This window comes from Carassius auratus, chromosome 6, assembly GCF_003368295.1.
Source record: "Carassius auratus strain Wakin chromosome 6, ASM336829v1, whole genome shotgun sequence".
NCBI classification, from domain to species: Eukaryota; Metazoa; Chordata; class Actinopteri; order Cypriniformes; family Cyprinidae; genus Carassius; species Carassius auratus.
This window is the reverse complement of record NC_039248.1, coordinates 11,686,908-11,712,348: the sequence shown is the minus strand read 5'-3', so window position 1 is coordinate 11,712,348 and position 25,441 is coordinate 11,686,908. Positions and strand designations below refer to the sequence as shown.

Here is a 25,441-nt window from a genome sequence, read left to right as displayed (position 1 = left end):
GGACCTTTATTGGGATCTGAACTGAGAATATAGCATCTAGAATCAGTCTAATTTCCTTATCTTGTAACAGCTTCTACATTCATCCGCCTAGTTTTTTTGTGAACGAATGCATCACCTAATTAATATTCATGACAACATGTTCTGTGGAGTAGATCCGTCTGGTCATGGTTGTGGCTGGTTTGTAGACAGTGTAAGGTCGCTCTGACCCCTGGATCCACACCTCATCTACCTCTTTCTACTCCATCTACTGGCCTTTATAAACCTGGCTCAGCTCCCTGGAGAGTCCCAGCCCCATCTGCCCGCCCTCTCCTGGACTGCTCTCAGCCCCATGGTAACCGAATAAAAATCCTCCTATGGAGCTTCCTGCCAAATACCACCATCCTCCTGTTCAGTCTTGTGTCTGTATGTGAGCTAAGAGGTTGCGGGCCCCCTAGGGACCATGAGTCTTGTTCGGAGAGACCCAGCTGTGCTCCAATCTGTGAAGCTGACTCTTTGAGCGTATCATTTAAAATGTGAACACACACAGTACAAACAATAATCTTACATGAAAACATTCCTATTTAAAAGCAACTTTATATTTTAAATGTCGGTATGACGTAAGATGATTCTTAAATGCTATTTTGTTCTACAGTTTTATATTCTGTATTACTTTTAGTAATCTTGATATATTATTATAGTATTTATTGATATTTTGAATAAGCTTATTTTTATGTTCTCAGTTATGTTTTCTTTTTAAATTGTCATTATTGTTGAAAAGTTTTCATTTTAGTCATTTTAGTACTGTAACTTAAACCTATTCATTTCAGGTATAGCATGATTTATTTCACCAAAGCAACATTTCTCATTTCTTATTTAAGGTTTTAAGGATTTCATGTAATATAAATATTTTATATAATAATAAAAATAATAATAATAATAATATTATTATTATTAACTTAATTTTAATTACTGGTAACAGTTTTAATAGTACAATTTAATCTATTTATTTCAGGTATAGCATGATTTATTTCACCAAAGCAACACTTCAATTCACTTTTATTTAAGTTTTTTTTAAGTTCATGTTTTCATCTAATATTTTTTATGTAATTTTATTTAATTTTCAAGTTTAGAAACAGTTTTTTTTAGTTCTACAATTGAATTTTTATTTAAGTTTTTTTTATCTAATATTAGATTTATATACAGCTTTATTTGACTTACAAAATCAGTCTTTAATGGTATTATTTTTAGTCACTTTAGTTCAAGGGATGGTTCAACCAAAAATGAAGAATGACCGTAGCCATTAACTTCCACAGTATGGAAAAATACATGTAAGTCAATGGCTACCATCAACTGTTTATATACAAATATTTTTCTAAATATCTTATTTTTGTGTTCAAGAAAAGAAAGGAACCAATAAAGGTTTGGAACAACATCAGGATTAATAAAAGATGACAGAATTTTTATTTTGGATGCGCTATTATTGGAAATCTTTCATCTAATTTTTCTAAATTTAATGACCTAAATGATTTTAAAGGTTTTAGATTTAGTTAATAATAACAGAACCAACCTCACATCCTTATAAAGCACGGCTAATTTCGAAAAATTTTTGCCTGCAAGTTTCTAATTGCAAAGCTATTGCGTAAACTGACAAATCATGCAACTTGAAAGGAGAAGATAAGAACAGTTTGATTTGAGCACTTGATGTTTTATAAGAGGTCGATCAGTGACAGTTAAAGTGAATTAAAAAGACTGTTTGCATGGTAATCAATCTGTTAATTGAGTGGAGGGAAGACAAGTGATGAGATGCAACTGCTCCTCCGAGAACGTCAAGACTTAACCACTGTCAAATTTCAAGAAAAAAAATGTATGCTATTATTTGCTTAAAATGAAGTTATGATGTTGCCAAGGCGATAGGCTACTGAGAGGTTTATGTAGGCAGGGTTCCATCTGGACGGCTCAGAGGCTTTCAATCTGCTCAGACTCACAGATGCCCATTAAAGACCAAAGATGCTGCACTCGTCTCCGTGGTACATTTCTACACGTACGCATGAGATCGCCTATGAGTTAAAGCAGTCACAGATGGGGTGCGATAAGAGGTTATATTTACTCTTTACCATTCGCCTGTTTTGCATTCTAAAGGATTAGACCACAGGGTTTAAAAACTTCACTGAAGGGCCCTTCTACACCATTAGTCTAACATCTGTAAACACATGAGAGATCCCCCATCATAAAAAGGTCATTAGTGTAGAGTTCCTGTCCCCCCTCATCCTCTTTCCTCAGTCCTCCAGCCCCCCTCCTTTATCAGAGCTCAGCGGACATTCAGAGCATCTTTGTTTCTTTTTATCTCACCTCCCAAGGATGACTAGCATCTGCTCATTGCTCTGCATAAAGTACAGGTAGGGGCATGCTTATACAAATGCTTCATGGGAATAGCATGGTGGGGGGGGGGTCTGTTTTTGTGCACTGAAAATGAAATAAAAGACAGATTTTTAAAAGATCGATCCCAAGGTAGCAGGAGTTGTGCGTGCAAAGTTTGACTGGATATTTGGTATCATCACTTTGCTGTTCATGTATATTTTATGAAACCTACAGTGGGAACTAGACTTCTGTGGGTTTCTGTATGAGCTAATGCTTTTTAATTAAAAAAAAAAAAAAAATGTGTTGGGGAAAGACTTTAATATGAGTTTGCCTAACTTTATTTTAAAGATCTTGAATCACTGTCATGATGTTATGATCTTAATTTGTTGCTGTTGAAAATGTTCCAATTATTAAAGACAGGGTGTTATTCAATATTAAGAAGTAGTTGAATGGATTTAAAATTCTGTGCATGGTTCATATTAATAATGATAAACTGATATATGCCTGCTGAGCTGATTCATTCATCCAATATTTAGCTGTTTTGTGATTCTTAGCCTCAGCTGATTCCATACACATTTGTACAACTAACAGAAGTTATGTTGTGAAAATAAATACTCAATAAGTAGCATGGAATAATTGAAAAAATAGATAAATGCATAAATAAATACACACTGAAAAAAAAGTTTCAATCATCCAATGAAAAAAATAAAAAATAAAGTAGCATTAGTATTTAGGCATGTATTGAAACAAAATAGCAATAATAAAAAACAATAAAATATTTGAAAACAGAATGAAAAATAAATAACTTTTTATAAATATTTTATATATATATATATATATAGAGAGAGAGAGAGAGAGAGAGAGAGAGAGATAATATTTATAAAAAAATATTTATTTTTCATTCTGTTTTCAAATATTTTGTTTTTTATTATTGCTATTTTGTTTCAATACATGCCTAAATACTAATGCTACTGGTAATAATAACAAGTACATTTTGTTTAAAAATCTTGGTATTTAATTGTATTTTGTCATACATATGTACAGTATATTTAAGCAATATAGTTGGTATACTCATTCTTTTGTAGTAATGGACTGATTTCAGAGTTGAGACTAAAATTGCAGGCTGAAACACGGTTCAAAACAGCACTATCAAGACTATACAGCTTGACATCTAAAGTGCTTTGTAAATTAAGACTTGGACGTGAAGTGATCACCTTAACAGCAATTCTCAGGCTTCCTCAGAATTAAGGAGCTGTCTAAAATCCTCCTAATTACCTCCTTTCCACTAACTGAGACCCTTTCTGTTCATAGGAGATTCTTCCAGACCGCACATGTGTACATTGAAGACAGGAACTCTCCCAGAGTGAGCCGCTATGACAGTTTCCCCGTCCTGTCTACAGCGGGTGAGCAGCTAAACAAACAAACGAAAACACATCATGCTGCAATAGCTTTATTTATAAATATACCTGACCTGCTGACAAGTAGTTTAGACAGATTGCATATTGTTTATACACTAAATAGTAAAATAATTAATGAAATTATATTAAAACCCACACCTTTACTATCATTCAGTCATTCAGAAGTTTGGGGTTAGTATAATAATATTCATTTTATTTTAGAAAGAAGTTCATTTTATTCAGCAAGGATGTTTTAAAGTGATCAAAAGTGACAGTAAAGAATTTATGTAACAAATGATTTTGTATTTTAAATGTAAGGAAAAAAATAGTAATTTTTTTACTAATTAGTTTAAATCGCGCGCACAATTTAGCAAATCGAGTGAACGAAATAGTAATCGTGTGCACGTTTTAATACATTGAAGGAACGAATTAGTAAATCATGCACATAATTTTTTTTTTTTTCTTGCATGTCATGTGCGGGACTCCGTATAAATGTACTAAAAATGCTGTTATATATATATATATATATATATATATATATATATATATATATATATATATATATATATATATATATATATATATATATATATATATATATATACACATACACATCAAGGAACCCTAAAAAAAAGGATCATGCTTTTTCCGCAAAATATGAACAACTGTTTTAACATGGATAATGATGCTGAAAATTCAGCTTTGCCATCAAAGGAGTAAATTAAATTTTAAAGTGTAAGAACATTTGACAATATGTTTCTAAGTAGAGAGAGACTTTCGATATAGCTTGATGAGCATGAGAAACTGCTTTCAAACACATTACAGAATCCTACAGTCCCCAAACTTTTAAACAGTATACTTTTATTCCATAGAGTACAAAAGAGGTGCTTTGCTGAATGTTCACAGTGCTCTTGTGGATCAGGACGTTCATTTCAAGCCCTGATGATAGCTTTGAGTGGGAAGAATATCTCTTTTGTGCTCTTTTACAAAATTTAAAGTCCTATTTATTTCAAACTACTGTGAGAATGTGCAAATAAACTACAGAATTTTGATTTTGGCTGGTCTATTTCTTTTAATGATCAGCATTGCGGTTTTCTGGGTTGTTGAGTGGATGCATATTTTATGTTCTGTGTGTATATGTTTGTCAGTTGGCGAAGGAATGATAGTGCACGGTTTTCTCAAATTGCATGAGCTGCTTTCAGTATTGCCACTCTTTTCTCTCTTGCTTTCCCTTGGTTTCTTTCCTCTCCTTCTCTCTCCTCATGTGATGCAGTCCAGCTCTTGACTGACAGGTCTATATAACTGTAAGCCAAAAGAAGTAAAACTAGCCATTAATGTTTATGAGAACTCCGTTTGAGGTGATAGTTTAATGTCTCTGCTGTAATAGAGAAGTCATCAACAAGCCCTGTTGAATTGAGGAAGTCTTCTGTGTGTGCAAGTGATTTAATAAGACAGAATCTTTTCTGTTAATTGCATAGACACTGAATACAGACTGGGGGTTGAATTGACGTGTGTTTGATCATCCTTCACAATGCGAAGCAGTAAAAGCTCCAGGGGAGTCTGGTCTTTTATAAATATGGTCCCAGCTGTGGCAGTAATGACCCATACCTTTATAAGGCCATTCTACTTGACAGTAGATCATCGGTCCAGTCCGTTTCTTTGATAGATAACTGATGAGCTTTTTATAACACAGATGTGACCAAATATCATCTGTCAGGAAGTCAGGCCACACATGTAGGGCGGATGGATTTTGGTTCAAAGCCTTTTGTCATTTGGAACAAGGTTGTGCTTTTATTTCTTTATTTAAACTTTTATTTTCCACTGGGCTTCGTTCCTTAAAAGTGACAATAGATATTTTGAAATGACAAATATGCATTTGATTAATGTACAGTTTAACTATTTAATAGACAAAAACACCATACATTATCATATGGACTGCAGTCACTAAATAGTGTATGTGTTTTGTTGTGAAATGTATGTTAATGGCATTAATCTGATGGGGGTTTTTTTATTATTTTTTATTACATGTTCTGTGAGATAATTTAGTGTGTTTAATGAAAATATACAAGTTTGGAATCAACAAGATTTTTTAGGTAAATTATAAAAAATAGGTAAAACAAGGATGCATATAAGATATTTTTGCATTTCATAGATTTTTACATGGTTTCAAGTAAATGTACTTTGTATGTATGTGTGTATTTATTTATTGTATTGTGTGTATGTTTGTTTGTTTATTTTTGTACTTTTTATTTGTCAAAGAATCCTCAAATAAATCACAGTTTCCACAAACATATTGAGCATCACAATATATATTATAAAAAAAACCGCATGATACAATAATGTATTTGTAATTGAGCATGAGAAAAGTAATTTTTTAACAAAACATTTTAATTTAATACTAAATTTGTTTTTAATTGTATGATATAATATGAGAAATATCTAATAATATTTACATTTAATATTATAATTTATATATATATATATATATATTTTTTTTTTTTTTATTCACAAAAAAACATAAAAGAAAATACCCAGTATATCGAGAGAAGAAACAAAACATACATATATTATTTTACTTAAATTTTTTAAGAAATACCAATTTATATATATATTTTCCCCCATTATTAACCTTATTCCTAAATATGAGGGGAAAAAAATATTTGTAGGTGTTTCTAATGTATTTATCATCAATTTATATCAAAATGTTTGGATGTAGTGTGATGTATGTATGGTTTTGTGTTTCAGATGACCTGGAGGCTGTGCCAGTCAGGCAGTTCATCAAACACATCATGGAGCTCTACTCCAACAACCAACATGGCTTTTCTCAGGAGTTCGATGTGAGTATGATCTTTGTAGTTGGAGCATGTGAGAATGTGTGTGTATGTGCTCTGTACATGTACCGGTGCTCCCAGTAGCACAGAGGCACAGATGGCTATGGGAAGAGGACTAATTAAAGAGTAGAGCCTCATTAAAATGAGGAATCTATGCAGGGATGCAGGGAAGCTTGAGCCTGGTTCATGCCCACAGCAAACATTTACAAGATCACAATCAAATATGGACTCGTCCAAAAGCAAGAACTGGGTCTCCTGAAGAAGATTTATTAAAAAAACTATGATGCTTACCAGTATCAGCAATACAGCAGGTATCAATTCATGACAGGGGTGCTTTGTTTTACAGATAACGAAAGATAAAATCTGCACGAAAGACAAAATCTGGTTCATTAAAGCTCACTGGGGAGCTAATTATTATGCTGCTGTATGAAATTTGTTTTACATTGAATTGATGTGACTATCATTAAATGATTTGGACAAATGGTGCAATTAATGTAAATTCTAATCAAAGTGTGGCTAATTACTGGAATAATTAACTAATTATTTTGGAAATGAGTCTTAAATCATTTACCAATAATATGCTCAACAAAATTAGCAGTTCTAACAGGACTGCATTCAGAATTACGTAATCTGCGTAGGTATTCATTACTATTAAAAAAAAAGTTACAACTGTCACAACTTCATGTATAACTCATTTGAAATCCAGTCATCATGTTAGAGATTTTATTTTTAATCCAAATTGGTTTAAACCTTTTGACAGCTGAATTAAACATTGAATCTTTTTTTAATTGCTAATACGGTTTACAGTTTGTTACATGAGGAACAGATTGTGAATTGGTGTGTTGTTTACTGCATTCTACATCTATTTAGTCCGTGCACAAAGAAATCGTGCATATTGTACATAACATACATGCTCTGTACTGTAGAAATAAGATGTGTAGCATAGTATAGTCTGTGAATTACAATACCTGCAACTAATAATTTGAAATCATACCTTGCCTGCAGGAGGTTCAACACTGCACATCTGAAATGAAGATAACAGCAGAACATTCAAATCATCCAGACAACAAGCACAAAAACAGATACATCAACATTGTTGCCTGTGAGTTGATTATTATGTGGCAAGCATGAACATTTACCATCTTAAATGTACTGTGAATTCATCTGCGATGAAGTGCTAGCAGTGCATGCAAGATGAAGATAAAAGATATTAATATCCATTTCTCACTCTTGCATGCACTGCTCGTAATTCGAAATAGCTTGCGTAGTATCTCAAAAACTGATTTGAATGATGCATCATTTATTGCTTTTTTATATCCAGATGATCACAGCAGGGTGAAGTTGCAGCAACTGTCTGGGAAAGACTCCAAGCACAGTGATTACATCAATGCAAACTATGTAGACGTAGGTATTTTATTACTAAGTGTATGCTTGTTGCTTTAATGTTTGTTTTATAATGTTATATTCTCCCTCTCAGGGTTATAAAAGACCCAGGGCTTATATAGCCGCTCAGGGCCCTCTCAAGTCCACGTTTGAGGACTTTTGGAGAATGATTTGGGAACAGAACACCACTGTGATTGTCATGATCACTAACTTGGTGGAGAAAGGCAGGGTGAGTCACTTCATTTAAATAACCACTTCATTTTTTTTTAAATAGACCTTGCTTCCACAAAGTTTATATAATATGCATTAGCATAAAAACATGAGACTATGGTGGAGAGTAAGAATTTAAAGGAACAGTTCACCCAAAAATCTAAATTGCTGAAAATGTACTCACCCTCAGACCATCTAAGATGTAGATGAGTTTGTTTCTTCAGTGTGACTTTTAAGACATTTTTAACATTATATTACTTGCTCAACAATGGATCCTCTGCAGTGAATGGGTGCCGTCAGAATGAGAGTGCAAACTGCTGATAAAACCATCACGAAGTCCACAAGTAATCAACAGGACTACTTTTCCATCTTGTGGAGTGAAAAGCTGTTTGTAAGAATCCATCATTAAAATGTTTAAAACTTTTACTTTCTGCAATAATAAGAGTCCTCTATCCATAATATTTATTTCGCCAATGAAAAGGTTGTCTGAATCAGGAGATAAATATGCACAGATTAAGCACTGTTTAAAAGCAAAAACTGGCCAAAACATTTCTAAACAATTATGTTGTTGGATTTTGATGTGAGCACAACAGGATATAGACTTTTTCAATGGAGGAAGTGTTATTATGGATTATGGATATGGTGACAGTTTAAAGTTAAACTAAACTTAGTCTTGATGGATTGTTTTTTCTTGCAAACGAGCAGTTTTTCACTTTACATTGTGTTAAGTGATGGACTGGAGTCATGATGATTACTTGTGGATTATTGTGGATCATATGTGGATGTTTTATCAGCTGTTTGGACTCTGACGGCACCCATTCACTCCAGAGGATCCATTGGTGAGCAAGTGATGAAATGATACATTTCTCCAAATCTGTTTCAATGCTGAAACAAATGCATCTTAATGTCTAGGAGTAAATGTTCATTTTTGGTTGAACACTTCTGTTGTAGACGTTGATGTTTTAAAAAGCAAAACAGAAGATGCATTTGTTGTTTTTACAGAGGAAGTGTGATCAGTATTGGCCATCAGAGAACAGTGAGGTTTATGGGAACATAATGGTAACTCTGAAGAGTACTAAAGTTTACGCTTACTACACACTCCGCCAATTCATCATACGCAACACCAAACTGAAAAAGGTGCGTTTGAGGATTTGTGGACAGTGTTTATAGAGCAATGAAGTATTAGACGCTGCATTTTGACCTCTGGTCTGTCTTTTTCAGGGTCAGAAGGGAAGGCATAATGAACGGCTGGTTGTCCAGTACCATTACACGCAGTGGCCAGACATGGGCGCACCTGAGTACACACTACCAGTCCTCAAATTCATCTCTCGCTCTTCAGCGGCACGCACGCCGGGCACAGGCCCCGTTCTAGTTCACTGCAGGTACTAAAATATAAGCTCCGCCCACTCGCGTCTGAAACGTCAGTTCCAGTGTTGTACTTTCCAACTGTGCAAGCTTTCCCATCCCTACATCATATTCAGTGGTTGAATGTGTGAGCTTCTTTGCTTTGTAGCAAAATGAGATGTCTTTTTTATCAAACCATCTCTTTCTCTGTGTCCTGCAGTGCTGGAGTGGGCAGAACAGGCACATACATAGTCATAGACAGCATGCTGCAGCAGATAAAGGACAAAGGCACTGTCAACGTCCTGGGATACCTCAAACACATCCGTGCTCAGCGTAACTACTTGGTCCAGACCGAGGTTATTACCTGTTTGATTTAATACACTATATTTCCACACTCAAATCACTGGCTGTTGCTGTTTTTTGATGAAATATTAGTGTTCTGCTTTCTGAATTCTGTGCTGCATATACTATTTACTCCAGACGCTTTGTTAAAATTGTATGATCAACTGTGCAGCATGCAATTAAAATAAAAAAATAAAAATTCTAAATGTATTGCACTACATTTTGTCAAATGACCTTGTTGTTAAGTAACAGGGTTACTTCTGTTGGCTAAAAGTAAAACTCTTAAAAATGAATGTTTTTAATAAAATAATGCTTAAATTAAATATAGATATAAGATAAAAAAAAAATGAAAATTAGAAATGCTGCCATGGCTGATTCAAAGGACATAATAAACGTACTAAACATTAAAGGGATCATAAGATGCGATTAAAATTTTTCCTTTCTCTTTGGAGTGTTACAAGCTCTTGGTGCATAAAGAAGATCTGTAATGTTGCAAAGACTTAAGTCTCAAATCCTAAGAGATATTGTTTATAAAATGTAAGACTTATCCACACCACCCTAAAACGTCTTGTTCTAACATGTCCCCACGTCTACGTCACTATGTGGGAAGATTTGCATAATGCCACCCAGATGTTCACACAAAGAAAGAAGGCGTAACTTTTATTCTCCATGTTGTATAGACGATGTGTGTTTCACTGTGAAAGTGAAACTACTTTTGTTTGACCTTCCAAAAGAGGACGATATCCGCTTCGTCACGCCTGGAGCTGATCCGTGCTGGTTGCTGAGTTAATACATAAACTTTGCACTGTGGATTGCCGGATCGGCTTTCACCATAGACGAAGCGAAGTCCAGCCCGTAGAATCCGCCGGCCATGCCGTACTCAAGCCCGCCAGCGTCCGCTCACTCAAGACCGCGGTGTGTGACGCTGTTTCAATGAGAAAGTGCAACCACTTTTTGTTTTTGAGGACACGACTAGAAATCATGTTTATATCATGTTTATAATGGGTTTTATGTTTATGACTTGTCACTCCAGCCAGACAGGGCATCACAATATTTTAAGGGACTATCCGTCACACGCTTGAGGTATTCGGCCAATCACATTTAAGACCGATGAGCTTTTTGTAAAAATTGACGCGTTTCAGAAGGTGGGGCATAGAGGAGAAACAGTAATGTACAGAATGTGAAAATAATGTTTTTTTTTTTTTTTTTTTTTACCTTAAACCGCATAAACACATTTCATTACACCAAATAATGTTCTTTTTAGCAGCATCATATGACCCCTTTGAATAAAATTTAAGAAGAAAGCTGGAAATATAAAAATAAGAGCTAATTAAAAATATTCTAAAAGCATATATATATATATATATATATATATATATATATATATATATATATATATATATATATATATATGTGTGTATTTGTTTATTCGTTTTATTAATTTTACCAATAATACTAAAATAACACTGTTGCATAAGTAACTTCCAGTTAATGGTTATTATGCATTTGTAAAATCCCATTTGTGTAAGAACTTTGGACTTTTTGCAGTCCAGTCAAATTGTTTAATTTCATTATAGTGGAAATGTGAGGTCAATACAAGCGTAGTGCATTGTGGCATACAGTATGCAGTATTTTCTGATTGTATACTGCACATTTTTCATTTTATATAACATGCATATAGACCATTTACATACTGTTCACTCTCTACATACTAAACAAAAATTGTATGAGTAGAATTCCAGAATGCCATTCTACACATAACTATATTATGTTATTTATTTGCAAATATAATGTTTGAGATGTCATATACCTAATGCAACATGGTTTGTTTTAATGGCTGTGAATGTGTGACCTACAGGAGCAGTTTATCTTTATCCATGATGCATTAATGGAAGCTGTGCTTAGCAAAGACACAGAGGTGCCTGCCTGGCAACTCTATAGTTATGTCAACAGCATTCTCAGCCCGAGCCCCACAGGACAAACACGAATGGACAAACAGTTTAAGGTCTGCACTTGATGACTGTGTTGTAGCTCTATGCAATTGTATTGAGACATTTATTTTCTCAGTTCGACAACTAACCTGCTCCTCCTTGTGGACGCTCTTGTTATTGTTCCTCCAGTTGTTGACACAATGCAATTCTCACCTCACTGAGTGTTTCAGTGCCCAGAAAGACTGCAACAAAGAGAAGAACCGCACCTCGTCAGTCTTGCCAAGTGAGCCGCTAAACCCTCCAAACCCATATATCAAAATCAACAATCCTGCTTTGTTGCCAATATGGATTTAGCTGTATTCTCAGTGTACAGTTTATGGCAGTGTGTTTTTATATTTCCATTTAGCTTTCATTTATTTTATTTCATTAATAGTTTATATTCTGATTTTTATGTTTTCAGATATTTTGTTTTTTCAAGTTTAAGTTTCCATCTAATATTATTTTCTTTATTTATATTGCCAAAAACAGTTTTTGATGTTTTTATTTTATTTTAAATTTTGTAAACAATTCCTGATAACTATTGTTACTAATTTATTTGAATGGGGAAATGAACAGAAAAATCCAATAGACAATTTTTTTTTCTATAGTAAATAAAAAAATCCTTATTGATTTTTTAGTATTATGTATGTACTATTATATTATTTATTAATATTTTGAATTATGCATATTTTTATATTTTCAAACTTCATTTTAATTTTAGTTAAAAGATTTAATTACTTGTTTCTCTCATTTTTATATTTCTATTTAAATTTCCTTTATTTCAGTTATAGTTTATGTATTATGTGACTTATTTTATTCAGTTAATGAAGTTCTTGATGTAACATTTGTTCTTTCTTTATTTAAATATATTTTTAATTGAGTTCTTTTTTTTATTCATTTATTTTTTATTTTTTATTTTGTTAGTAATAACAACTCAGTCCAATCCTGATAACCATCGTAACCATTTTGTTTCCATGAGAAAATTCAATATCCAGTAGAAATATCTAATAGAGTTGGCAATATTTGTTTTAAAAGAAAAGAAAAAGTAAATCACACAGCTAGTGCAAGTTGCTGAGGATTACTTGCATTATGTAGAATAAAATAGATATGCTTCTGTAAGATTACTTTTAAAAAAACAAGATGACAAAGCATGGCAAACAATATTATTATTGTTAAACACAATGACTCACTGAATGGTAGAGTCTGAGGTTTGGTTTGCTGTGATGGTTATAGTGAGTTGTTTATCACTGATGTTTTGCCCCTCAGCGGAACGTGCTCGGGTGGCACTAGCTCCCCTCCCAGGAGTAAAAGGAACAGTCTACATCAATGCCTCCTACATTATGGTACAACAACAAGACTTTACTGGAACATTATACATAATATTTCATCATATTTAATAATGCATGGAACATGAATTATTTGTGTAACTTGCGTTCCAGCTCCTTACCTACTCGTTTCAACATTAGCTGTGATTTTCTTTTAGAATGAAATCAGTGTTTATCCACTCACAGGGCTATTACAGGAGCAACGAGTTCATCATTACCCAGCATCCGCTGCCCCACACAACCACAGATTTCTGGAGGATGATCTGGGACCATAACGCTCAAGTTATTGTGATGTTGCCAGACAACCTCAGCCTCGTGAGTACAGCGTTGAAGAGCTACTTATGAACATGAGTTTTTAAGTGGATTCATATTGCGTTATATAACGTATGTTCTTTTTATAAATGTTCAGCAGCTTGCGTTCTCAATTATTTCATACCAGCAGATTATCATGGCACGTGTACTTTGAGTTCAATTGAATTATTACATTATACGATACTGAAAATTAAAAATATCTCTAAAGAGACAATTAAGACAATACGGTTGCACTTTATTTACAGTATGTGTACTAACATGTACTTATAGTGTACTTACAGTGTATTTATCTAAGAAAGTTCTGGTAATACAAGGTAACTACATGGGGTAGGGTTAGGTTTAGGGGTAGGTTCAGGGTTAGTACCTAGTTATTACATAGTTATTGTAATTACTATAATAAGTACATAGTATGTACAAGAGGAACAGGACTGTAAAATAAAGTGCTACCCAAATTTCTGGTTATTTCTGGTTTATAACGTATTGCTTAATTTGTTTAACATTTGTTATAAGATCACTTGTATTTGCGTGTAAATTTGTAAATATTAAATGTGGAAACATTCTCAACATTTATAAATTAGTTAAATCTGTTAGTGTTATATAAGTATATGATATGATATGATATGATATGATAAATGAGATTTTATATGCCCTTCTCTTCTTTTTATAGACTGAGGATGAGTTTGTGTACTGGCCCAGCCGAGAGGAGCCCATGAACTGTGTGGCCTTCACTGTCACCCTCATTAATACTGACAGACTCTGTTTGTCTAATGAGGAACAGCTCGTCATCCACGACTTCATCCTGGAAGCCACACAGGTACCTCAGTCACCACACAAACATCTCTCTTAAATTGGAAGATTAATGTTAACTTTAACAACTGATGCACCAATGTAACATTCAAAGTAAAGTGATTCAATCTTTCTAATAAATAAATTAAGAAATTATTAGATTTGTGTCTTTTTTTTTTCTTTTTGATTTTTGTTGCTTTATTACTTACATTTCTTATTAATTCAATCATAGTATTAGTAAGCAGAAAAAATAAATATATAGTATAGTATATAATATATAGTGCTAGGATCCATTAAATTTATCAAAATAGACAGAAAAGACATTTATACGGTTTTGAAAGGTTTTTTTTATTTATGTTTTCAACATTATTAATAACGAGAAATATTTCTTGAGCACCAATTCTACATATTAGAATGATTTATGAGGAATCATGTGACACTGTGCTTAATGATGCTGAAAATTCAGCTTTGCCATTGCATGAATAAATTACATTTTAATTTATTAAAATAGAAAACCTTTATTTTGAATTTCAAGATTTCACAGTATTACTATTATTTATTACTATATTTAAAATGCTGGATGGATAGATAGATAGATCTTAAAATACAACAGCTAGGTACTTGATCTAATGTCTACGTTTCTGCTTTACCATTAAAATTGAAAGCAACCAACCCATTTTAGCTGCACTTGTTGGTTGCATAACTGTTTATCTTTGCTGTGCAGGATGACTATGTGCTAGAAGTCCGACATTTCCAGTGTCCAAACTGGCCAGATCCTGATGCGTCCATCAGCAGCACATTTGAGCTTATCAACATCATCAAAGAAGAGGCCATGACGAGGGATGGTCCCACCATCGTTCATGACGAGTGAGTGCATGAACTATGAGTAGCAGTGCATGTAACCAGAGGGAGAGAGAGCCTCATGGATTGTGTGTTTCAGGTTTGGAGCGGTCTCAGCCGGGATGTTCTGTGCTTGGACCACACTTTCCCAACAACTGGAGAACGAGAGTGCTGTGGATGTCTATCAAGTGGCCAAAATGATTAATCTGATGAGGCCTGGCGTCTTCACTGAAATTGTAAGTACCTCAAAATACAAGTCTGCTTGATGACGAATTAAATCAAAGAGATGTCATTGGGGTTTTGTGTAGAAGTTTGATGCAGTAAAGTTGAAGTTCCAAAATTGTATTTTCCTTCATTGTGTTTATTTCCTTTTTTCACTCTTTCTCTCTACCTCTTTTAGGCGCACTATCACTACCTTTACAAGGCTATGCTCAGCCTTGTCAGCAGTAAAGACTTTAGACTTGGCTTTAACTACATGGACAGAATTGCTGGGATAGTGGAAACGGATGAATCCAACCAGGCTGAGAGCATGGAGTCCTTGGTGTGAAGTTTCCGGAAAATGAGACGGAACAAAGTGGTTCCTTGAACTTTCCATGAGGCCTTTTTTCCCCAGACTCTTGGTGAAATGTAAAAACAAAAAAACAACAAAAAAGAGCTTTTATATACCGATAAAAATAAATTCTTTTGATATTTATTTTTGCTGCTTTTTGTTATCCTGCTGAGCGCCACAACCTGCTCTCCAAAACACACAAACACACACACACACACACACACACACCGTCTACTTTGCACTACACTGTCAGTGTTACTACTTGATGCCTAGCTGATTATTGATAATTGTGTTGAAAATGTTTCCAAGTATCACTTTATTGTTGCCTAAAAAGTCTACAGACTTGTGATGGTGATCAGCGACAGCACATTAACACACACATCAGCCTCATACCCATGAAAACTGTACACAGAAAAACTCCCAACTTAATGCTCATGATGATGCAATCATGTGACTTTTAACCGTCAAGCATTGTGACTTGTTAGATTAATGTTCTTTTTTTATTTATTAAGAGATGTCATTTTATGTCTAACTTATATACATTATTTCAGTGTGGTATCATAACAGCAACTGTGAACATATATTGTTATCAGTAGCATTTCTATTGTTTTGTAATATATAAAGATATTGATCAAAAATGTGTCTCGTTTGCTGTATTTGAGTTACAAGCATTTACTCGGAAAGATGACTCTTTCTTGGAATGGTGAATGTTCTAGTAAAATCATTACATAAGATATTTGGAATTCATATACTGAAGTCAAAAAGCTTAACTGAAAACTACTTGAAAAGGTTAAACAACCTCTTAAATCTAAAATGATCATGCATAGTCCAATGAAACGACTCTGATGAAGATGTTTACTGATACACAGAATGATATTAGCGCTGGATTTTTTTCTTTTTGTTTTGGCTATGGATAATGAACGCTATGCATATTACAAATCTTTAATATTTTGTATTAAAAAAGAAACATCACTAATAAAAAAAAATATAAAGGTATATTAGATTTATTCCAACAATGCAATACATTTTAATGTCTCCATCACATATTTTGTGTTTTAATATACTGTTGGATTTTTAAAACGGGTGTTTTACATTTAAGTCAAATAAGTATTATTGCATGTTTTAACTTCTGCTTTCCCCATCAATGAACATCTCAAGTAAATAACATGGTTATTTATACTCATATCTGCCACCGGGAGCGCTATATCTCTGAGAGCAGTCCACTATTGCACAGGGAGAGGTGCTTCTGCTTTCATCCGTAAAGTGTTCTGTTACACAACTGCCACAAGAATCTTGGTTGCACTTAAATTGTTCAGAAATAACACTTTATGTTATTACATTTTATGTATATATATCACCAGCAAAGCAAACATGATTGCACACCAACAATGTTTGTTTTTCTTTTTCTCCACCCGTTCACATAAAAAAATGAGTTCGCCCACGTGTGACGTATTTCCCTTCATGACTTAGGTAATGCCATCTTGATACGAAAATAGTGTCGCATGAGTTGGATAAAACGGAATATTTTTGTATTTACATAGTGTACAGAGATTGCACTATTTTGCTTTATTCTGATTAGAACAGACACCGACACTTGTCAAGAGTGTCATCTTCCGTGAGAGGTGTTAAGTGGCTCATTCATTCCTGGCAGTCACATTTTCTTCTGAACGAGGAGCGCTGCTGCAGGTGGCGCTAACAAAGGAATATCTGGATCCGAGCAGTTGTTCATTGGTAATGTTATTAGATTTTTTTCACTATAACACATATAGAAATGTGTATCTAGACCGCATATGGACCTATAAGAGGTCTGCTGATGCCGTATTTTACTGTTGCTTAGCAATAAGGATTCGCGAGTTGTTTGCATGCGCTAAAAGTCGCGCTCACGGCCAGCTCACATTACAAGTAACGTTAACGTTAGTGGAAGAGATTTTTCGGCGGATTTTTTACATTTCGCTAAAAAGATTTATTCAGTGACACCTTTTGATATTTTCATGATTATTTATAAGTCAGTTATTCGCTTAACGAAACTGAAATACGCCTCTTCTACTACAACTAATTTAGTTGTTGTTGTCATTCTCGATTCTGTATTAGAATTCGTTTCAACATATATACATCTACTACGTATAACACATTTACAAACAAATTACCTCAATGCACACACGTTATTTTAACAGTAATCGTGGATTGAATTGTGAGTGTCGATAACATATTTAGTTCACAAAGGAGAACAGTAACATTTTGACTCACATTCATAAAACACCGACACGTTTAGGAAGGGGGCGTGGTCGTTGGTCATGTCCAACTAATGAAATATCTCCTTCACAGCCTACACTCGTTTGCTATTGGTTCGCCAGAGTTTGAGGAAAACAGCCACTCATTATATAACTTCCTCTCCAGCACCTCGATTGAGGAGAGATGGCCGAGATGTACATTCGCGTCGCGGAGGAGGAGAACGAGGAGCCGATGGAGATCCCGTCGGAGGATGACGGCACGGTGCTGCTTTCCACGGTGGCCGCTCAGTTTCCAGGGGCTTGTGGCCTGCGTTATCGGAGCCTGGTGTCTCAGTGCATGCGGGGGGTTCGCCTTGTGGACGGGATCCTACACGCCCCCGAGAACGGCTGGGGAAACCTGGTCTATGTGGTCAATTACCCCAAAGGTAGGTAGGTCATATGGTCTTTACGAATTAGCCTCTGTCAAAGGTTTCTAATAATTGTCAAAATTACATTTTATAATGCCATCATTAACCCTAACTTCTCTCCTAGAAACATCAAGAATAGGGGTAATTTTTATGCATTTTAGGGTTAATTTAGACATGCGCCTAACATTTTTACTTAAATATTGAGATTGTACGTTATAATAAGCAAAGTTGAGCCGCACAGTTGGCAGATGGAAACATTTGTTCTTCTGTGTTTCTATCATTAGCTGTAAATTTTTTTTTTAAATTGCATTAAGTGTGATTGACATTATGCAGATGTGAGAACATGTAACAAGTCTTTGTTTCTTTTCTAGAAACGGTTCTGCCAGATAATAAAAGGAAGATGGATGAGATCGATGCTTCATCTGCAACGAAGATCAAGAGAGGAGATCAGAAGACTTCAGATCTGATTGTACTGGGTCTGCCTTGGAAGACTACAGAACAAGACTTAAAAGACTACTTCAGTACGTTTGGGGAAGTCATCATGGTGCAGGTAAGATATACTGACATAAATGTTATACTCCAGCTATGATTGTCTTTGTACTGCCATATTCTGCTGAAAGCTATCCATCATTTCTGTCTCTGTGTCTAATGTTTGTAACTTTTTATGTGGCTTTTAAAAATAGAACTGGGCTCAGCTGTCAGTCACGAAGTCAGATTAGATCTGGTATGAACGCAGCTTTTTGACTTGATTGTGTTACATCAGGTCAAGCGGGACGTGAAGACGGGAAATTCAAAAGGATTTGGGTTTGTGAGGTTCTCAGATTGGGAATCTCAGGGTAAGGTGATGTCACAGCGGCACATGATTGATGGCAGGTGGTGTGACTGCAAGCTACCCAACTCAAAGGTCAGTGTTGTTGTTTTTTTTTTTTAACAATAACATTTAAAAGTTTGCTGTATTGCTTTTGGAAACCATAATTCTTTCGAAATGTAGTTTGTAACATTGTAAATGTGTTTTTTTACTTTTGATCAATTTAATGCATCCAAGATTAATAAAAAAAAAGTCTTGCTGACTTCAAAAGTTTGATCAATAGTGTATATGATGAATTACATATGACACTATAAATCAGTTAGCCATTTATGAAAGAAATGTAAAGGGTGCTATTCTGAGTGATCTGTTTGAATATTTTAACAGCAAGGTCCAGATGAACCAATGAGGAGCAGGAAAGTGTTTGTGGGCCGTTGCACCGAGGACATGACTGCTGATGAGCTCCGTCAGTTCTTCATGCAGTATGGGGAGGTTACAGATGTTTTCATTCCTAAACCCTTCAGAGCATTCGCTTTCGTCACCTTTGCAGATGACCAGGTAAGCTATTGTTGTTTTCACATCGATTTTAAGGTGATAAACCAGAAATAAACCCCTTTTCACAAAATAAGAAAATAAAGAGAAAACAACTGCAACTACTTGACAAAGGAAGTTCATTTCATAAAAAAAAAGTAATACAAATATGCATGCTTTAATGTGAGATACAGCCCATATGAGAAGTTGAATTTGCTTTTTGTTTGAATATGCTCAATAAAATGTCTTGTTTGTAGTGATTTTTTTTTTTTTTTCTTGGTCCAAGAGTTTGCATTTACATTTGCTGGCATCAGGAATTTATTGTGTTTAATATTCTACTCTGGATGGAGAAATCAGCTGTTCATGCATAATTAAGATTTTCTATGTTTCCCCAGGTTGCTGCTTCCCTTTGCGGAGAAGATCTGATCATCAAGGGCATCAGCGTGCACATCTCCAATGCTGAGCCAAAGCACAACAACACTAGGCAGATGATGGAGCGGGCAGGGCGCTTTGGGAATGGGTTCGGAGGTCAGAGTTTCGGTGGCACCCGGAGCGGCATGGGGGGAAGCTCCAGCAGCTTGGGAAATTTTGGCAATTTTAACCTCAACCCAGCCATGATGGCTGCTGCCCAGGCCGCCCTGCAGAGCAGTTGGGGTATGATGGGAATGTTAGCACAGCAGGGTCAGTCAGCAACATCTGGCACGAGCACAAGCGGCACAAGTTCCGCTCGGGACCAGCCTCAAACATACAGCTCAGGCAACAGCAACTACGGCAGCAGCTCAGCCGCTCTTGGCTGGGGCTCAGGCTCTAACTCTAGCAGTAGTGGGTTTAACTCCAGCTTTGGGTCTAGTATGGAGACCAAGTCGTCAGGGTGGGGTATGTAAGCCGGTTTGTGTTGGAAGTGTTTGTATTTCTAGCGTGTTTGGTAAGTATTTTCAGAGAGACCTATCTCGTCACGTGTGTTTGGAAGTGTGGATGGGTGAAAAGGAGAAAAAAAAAAGAAGAATGTTTTGTACACTGAATGGGATTTGAGTAAGTGTTTGGACTGAGATGTTAACCAGGGTGCTACGTTAATGTACCATCTTTGGTGTTGTTGTTTTTTCCCCTCAATGTTGTATTGTCTTGATCGATGCAGACAAAGCATTTCAGCTGGATTCTTGTAATGCATGTTGTTCAATCTGTGGATATCTGAAAAAGCATGAGAATTGCATCATATTTTAAGTACATTTATCATTGTGTAAGACGAATTAAACAACAAACTTGCATTGGAAAGAATCTGGTTGAAACCTAAACGTATTCTAAGTTAAGTTTTATTTCAGTCCAGTTTTATGGAAACCCTTTAAAACCAGCCTTCATCAAAATCTCATCTGCAGATGACATCTATGGGGTTTGCCTGGGAAGAGCGCCCTCTATGGCAGCACAGTGTGGCTGAGGTCATTGTCACCTTCCTCCCATGTCTATATGCTCTCATCGCACCGCTCGATGACACGGTGGGTGTCTACTACTTCTTTTTTTAATCCACTTTTTAAGACAACAAGTGCGCAGACAGTGACGTTTTTTTTAAACAACCCTTGAGTGCGATTGGTGATGGCGAAGAGTGAGAAGGCTGCGAGTGAGCGAAGAAAGTGTGGAGCGCACGAACGAAAAGACTTGCGAGTACGATGAACGAACAGAAATGTGACTGCAGTGGGTGGGTTTGGTGAGCGTGTGAATGAGAGCTGCTGATACTCCCCAGCGTCCCCCTTAATTGAGCCCAAATTGATGGACATTTAATATGTGTACCTTGTGGATTTGTTTTTTTTGGCTCCCCCGTTTTGCTTTTCTCCTTTAGTATACTGACAATGTGCTTGTATAGTTAGTGGAATGTTGTGATGATGATGCATACTTTGTCTTGCTTCTATAATCCCATCTGAATGCTGTATGGTGTGTGTGCTTTATTTCCCTGTAACTTGACCTGTAAGTGTGAACTTTGATGTGGATGACATCTTCAGTGGACACTGAGAGGGGAAAACATGAGTGATGGTGTAAGTGTGACATGTATGTTTTGAGTGCTGTGGATGTCTGTGGAGTTTCCTTCTAGATAACGTCGCTCAGTGTTTTCAAAAGGCTTTTTATATGATTTGTCAAATGAAGGGAGTGCTTCAATAAAACTAATTTAAATAGATTGCTATTTTCTCATACTGGTTTGTCACATGATGTTTGTAAGCAAATACCACACAACTAATTGAATTCACACATTTAGGGGCCTGGAATATGGCTGGCCGCAACTGAACCCCAGGCGCAAAGTCCGTTTTGGGAATGGAGGAAGATGGAGGATGCTGTGGTTCTGCATCCCTGGTAACAGCCATGGACATGGTAGATCCTAGCAGAATTTAATCGATGTTTCAGGATAAGTGCTTTTCTCATAACCGTTCAAGCCCAATACATTTCAATCTATATTAGGCTTGATCTGTTTTCGACAAAGCAGCTCATCATGTTAAATTGCAGCCATAAGCAGATTAAAGTAGTCTTCAGGTCTTGTTTTTAAAATGTATGATTTAAAAATCTGTATTGTTTCATAGAGCTTCGTATTCCCAACAAAGAGATGTTTACACAATTGTTTATTACAATAAAACACAAATGAACCCATGTTTGAGTAAAAACCATTATTGGTGTTTAGTATTGAATGTGATTAATTTACAAATATATGCACAGCTATTTTATTACCGCATGCAAAAACCAAGTACTTTCTAAAACTCAAATTTCTATAATGCAGATTTGTACATTTATTTCATTCAGCCTTCAAGCTCATTCTCCTCCTCAGCTTCCATGTCTTTACTCTTCCTCTTGGCAGCATTCTTCTTCCTCTTCTCTTTCAGTTCCTGGTTGTTCAAAGCCAGTTCTTCACTTTTCTGCTGAATGTAGTTGTACTGTGAAGGTGTAGAAAGATTACAATGTTTTTCACTCATTTTGTTATAACTGTTAAATCGAAAAGCATTTAAACAAATGCCAAATTTTCCTTGTATATTTAATTTTATATTGTGTTTTATGTGTGTGTGCATGTGTATATATGTGTGTGTGTGTGTGTGTGTGTGTGTGTGTGTATATATATATATAAAATGTATGTTACATAACTTTTAAAAAGTTTAGAAAGTTAATATTTACATTGACAGTTACAACACATATAAACCTTTAATATTTAGACTTGGGTTTTGTTAAGTTTTTTTTTAATTAATTCTCAGTATTAATTATTGGGATTTTATGAAAAAAAAACATTTTTTTCCAATTTTCTATGACCAGACCTCTGAACACAATTACCTTAATTGAAATATATATGGATGGGTGGGGTTTGCAAAACCATGTTTTAACCTGTTTTTATACAGTCTATGGTTTTAACATTTGATTTCTTAAATCGTCCTACCAGTGCAGTGGTCCTCCTCGCTGTCAGCTTCACATCATCCACTGTAACTGTGTGTCGTTTAGCATGCCTGTAAACATTGTAGATAAGCATCAGTAAAACAACAACAACAAAAAAGCATCTTCGTTAACGTGGTTAATTCCTGAGGAGAAACTATTTTTAAGGGGGTGAAGTTTACCTCGCAAACGCTTCCAAGTCCTTGGCAAATATATCTAGAGGCAAGACAGAGGGGCGTGAATAAATATCGTTCAATCGCTTCACATTCATGGCACTAAGTTAAACCCAATCTTACCGCACTGTCTGAAAGCAGTCTCTGCGATAGCTGCTATTGTCTGTTTAGTGATCTGTTTCTCGCAGTCTGCGGCGATGTCTTGACAGAGACGACTGACAGTGTAGTGCACAGCAGCTTTAAGCCTCTAAAAGCATATGAAAACTGGCAATGTGAGAGGAAAAACTCGAAAGCTTCTTTATAACGTGTGTGTATATATAGCTGATCATTAAGTGTAATGTTATAACCTGTTTTTGTGCCTCGTCCTCATCCATTTTCAGTAGGTAAACAAGCTGAAGCTCAACTCTGCTCTTTTTTAGAGCATTACAAAAATGGCGCGAATTGCGCTGCTTCTCGTTGTAGTGATGGCGTCAGTGTTTATTACAGCCATGTCAGCGCCCCCTAATGATGTGGCGCGAATGTCAGTCAAAATAAAGAATGTAGAAATAAACACGTTTCTTTCATAAAAAGTTCTTCAGTATATGATAATTTCATACGAGGAAAGTCAATATTTCTGTTAGTTGCTTCCTTCAAAGTAAAACATTTGGTACTGTGTGGAAAGAAACCATTGTGTTAGTTGCACAACATTTGAAACCAGGCCAGTCTCAGTCTCCCATACCTAAATATTTCTTTAGATCTGTAAATCAAAAAGAAAATAAGCTTCATGCGTTACAAGACAACATCAGCCTTTTGATCTCATGCAATAATTAGGCTAATAGCTGTAGCACTTATAATAAATGTATCAAATGTAATCCATTTTCTGTGGTATTTTTTATTGAAACAATTTTTATTTAATTGAGACAGTTGTTGCCACAAATAAGAAAAGTGACAGACTCCCCACAACACACATTTTGAAGACACACTTGCTTTCCTATTGAATGTAGGCCTACTTTGATAAGCTTTCCCCAGTTTTATAATGTTATGTTTGCTTGATTGAGAACTGTTTAATGCTGAAATATGTTTTTCTTCAATAAACAGGCTAGAATTTCAGTTAAGCACAATTGTTCAAGCAGTTCTTTTGTAGGTTTGCTTGCAGATCTGATCCTCACATCTAAGTTCCTTTAAGAAAAAAAAAGGTTTCTTAAGTTAATTTTTATGTGGTATTTTTATACATTTTATTAGAAAATTACAATTACTATTTTAAGGTCTATGTTTGACTCACAAGGTAAAGAGTGTCTCCCTCCATCCAGTGAGTCCATCCTCTGTTCTTCTTTTCTCCTTTCTGCACACACACGAGTTTGTCGTTGTCCCAGTTGACTGTTGTCTGTAGAAAAGAAATTGCATTATTTCCCAATTCTGCCTCAGAAAACTCTTGACTATGACCACACACCATCTCACTGCCACTCTCTCTTGTGACTGAATGCGAGAGTGTGTGTATGTTTTCAACCTGGCATTTTCTGTTGTCCAGTCCTTTGGTGATTTCCTCGAATTCTTCACCGATTTTAAATGAACAGGAGTAGTTTCGGAAAGTTGTAAAAGTTTTAATGACGAAAGAGTCTCCGTCTTGCTCAAAAACTTTTTGTGGGTTTAGCATCCTCGCCACCTTTCGAGTGGCGAAATCAATTCCTGTATTACAAATATTAAATTGCAGAAGGTTAGACTCATATTCTTAGTAAATACTTTCACAATGTAAAATTTTTTATTTAGATAGATATTTTATTTAGATAGATATTTAAAATCTAAAAAGTAAAATGCCTTTTATACATATGTGTGTGTGAAATACCTAATATGTAAAATATGAAAACCCTGAGAGAGGCAATAAAACATATACTCACCAAGAGCCAGCATGTAAGCTTCAAAGTTTTGATTGTCCACCATGTCCCAGGTTCCAGTGTAGTTTGCAGGCATGCTTGATGTTGATCCTGAAGCGTTTCTGAAGTGTTTGAACTTAGAAGCTGGAATTTAAAGGTTCATGTGTGGAAATGAGAGAAGCAGATGTGTTGTGTTGTATTTCACAGCATGTCTGTGTGTAATCTGGGGCAGGGGTAATTCCTACACAAAAGCTATTTTAGAGGCTTGGTCACAGGGGTTGTACTCTGAGGCGGAACTTCACTTTTACACACTAATTGCGTATGTGTCCCGTGGGAACTTAAAGAGAACAATGTAATTCGAAAGACACATGTTGCTTTGGCAGTGGATTGAACTTGTACAACAGTTTGGCAAGAATTAAGCAAT

The 25,441-nt window shown here is 35.4% G+C and overlaps 4 protein-coding genes across 7 annotated transcripts in view; 2 read left to right on the top strand and 2 right to left on the bottom strand.

Annotated features, from left to right (window-relative positions):
- The window catches only part of LOC113105157 (receptor-type tyrosine-protein phosphatase gamma), a 28,481-nt gene extending 12,762 nt beyond the window's left edge, over positions 1-15,719 (top strand). The window contains 16 exon segments of the mRNA XM_074559917.1: positions 3,649-3,740; positions 6,480-6,571; positions 7,571-7,667; positions 7,887-7,969; positions 8,043-8,177; positions 9,161-9,295; positions 9,380-9,540; positions 9,723-9,858; positions 11,703-11,849; positions 11,965-12,058; positions 13,081-13,157; positions 13,326-13,454; positions 14,119-14,265; positions 14,962-15,104; positions 15,178-15,313; positions 15,478-15,719. Coding sequence (XP_074416018.1) covers positions 3,649-3,740; positions 6,480-6,571; positions 7,571-7,667; positions 7,887-7,969; positions 8,043-8,177; positions 9,161-9,295; positions 9,380-9,540; positions 9,723-9,858; positions 11,703-11,849; positions 11,965-12,058; positions 13,081-13,157; positions 13,326-13,454; positions 14,119-14,265; positions 14,962-15,104; positions 15,178-15,313; positions 15,478-15,624 — 1,951 coding nt within the window. The 3' untranslated portion in view covers positions 15,625-15,719.
- A 1,357-nt stretch (positions 15,720-17,076) lies between these two features.
- tardbpb (TAR DNA binding protein b) lies at positions 17,077-22,229 on the top strand. 4 transcript variants are annotated; one of them, XR_003288522.1, is made up of 7 exons: positions 17,077-17,358; positions 18,025-18,287; positions 18,637-18,815; positions 19,029-19,169; positions 19,458-19,628; positions 19,997-21,091; positions 21,844-22,229. XR_003288522.1 is itself a non-coding variant. In XM_026261879.1 (6 exons), the coding sequence occupies exons 2-6, from the start codon at positions 18,043-18,045 to the stop codon at positions 20,483-20,485; spliced, it is 1,221 nt and encodes a 406-aa protein (XP_026117664.1). In that variant the 5' UTR covers positions 17,078-17,358; positions 18,025-18,042; the 3' UTR covers positions 20,486-21,765. The 4 variants fall into 4 exon arrangements, 1 of the variants encoding a protein (XP_026117664.1); XR_003288520.1 differs by having other exon boundaries at positions 17,953-18,283; XR_003288515.1 differs by having other exon boundaries at positions 17,078-17,358; positions 18,025-18,283.
- Positions 22,185-23,801, bottom strand: cenps (centromere protein S). Its single transcript, XM_026261944.1, has 5 exons — positions 23,515-23,801; positions 23,291-23,414; positions 23,177-23,210; positions 23,002-23,068; positions 22,185-22,510 (listed from the first exon to the last, which is right to left on the bottom strand). The coding sequence occupies exons 1-5, from the start codon at positions 23,539-23,541 to the stop codon at positions 22,376-22,378; spliced, it is 387 nt and encodes a 128-aa protein (XP_026117729.1). The 5' UTR covers positions 23,542-23,801; the 3' UTR covers positions 22,185-22,375.
- A 219-nt stretch (positions 23,802-24,020) lies between these two features.
- rbp7b (retinol binding protein 7b, cellular) lies at positions 24,021-25,441 on the bottom strand. Its single transcript, XM_026261937.1, has 4 exons — positions 25,042-25,441; positions 24,654-24,832; positions 24,429-24,530; positions 24,021-24,325 (listed from the first exon to the last, which is right to left on the bottom strand). The coding sequence occupies exons 1-4, from the start codon at positions 25,112-25,114 to the stop codon at positions 24,272-24,274; spliced, it is 408 nt and encodes a 135-aa protein (XP_026117722.1). The 5' UTR covers positions 25,115-25,441; the 3' UTR covers positions 24,021-24,271.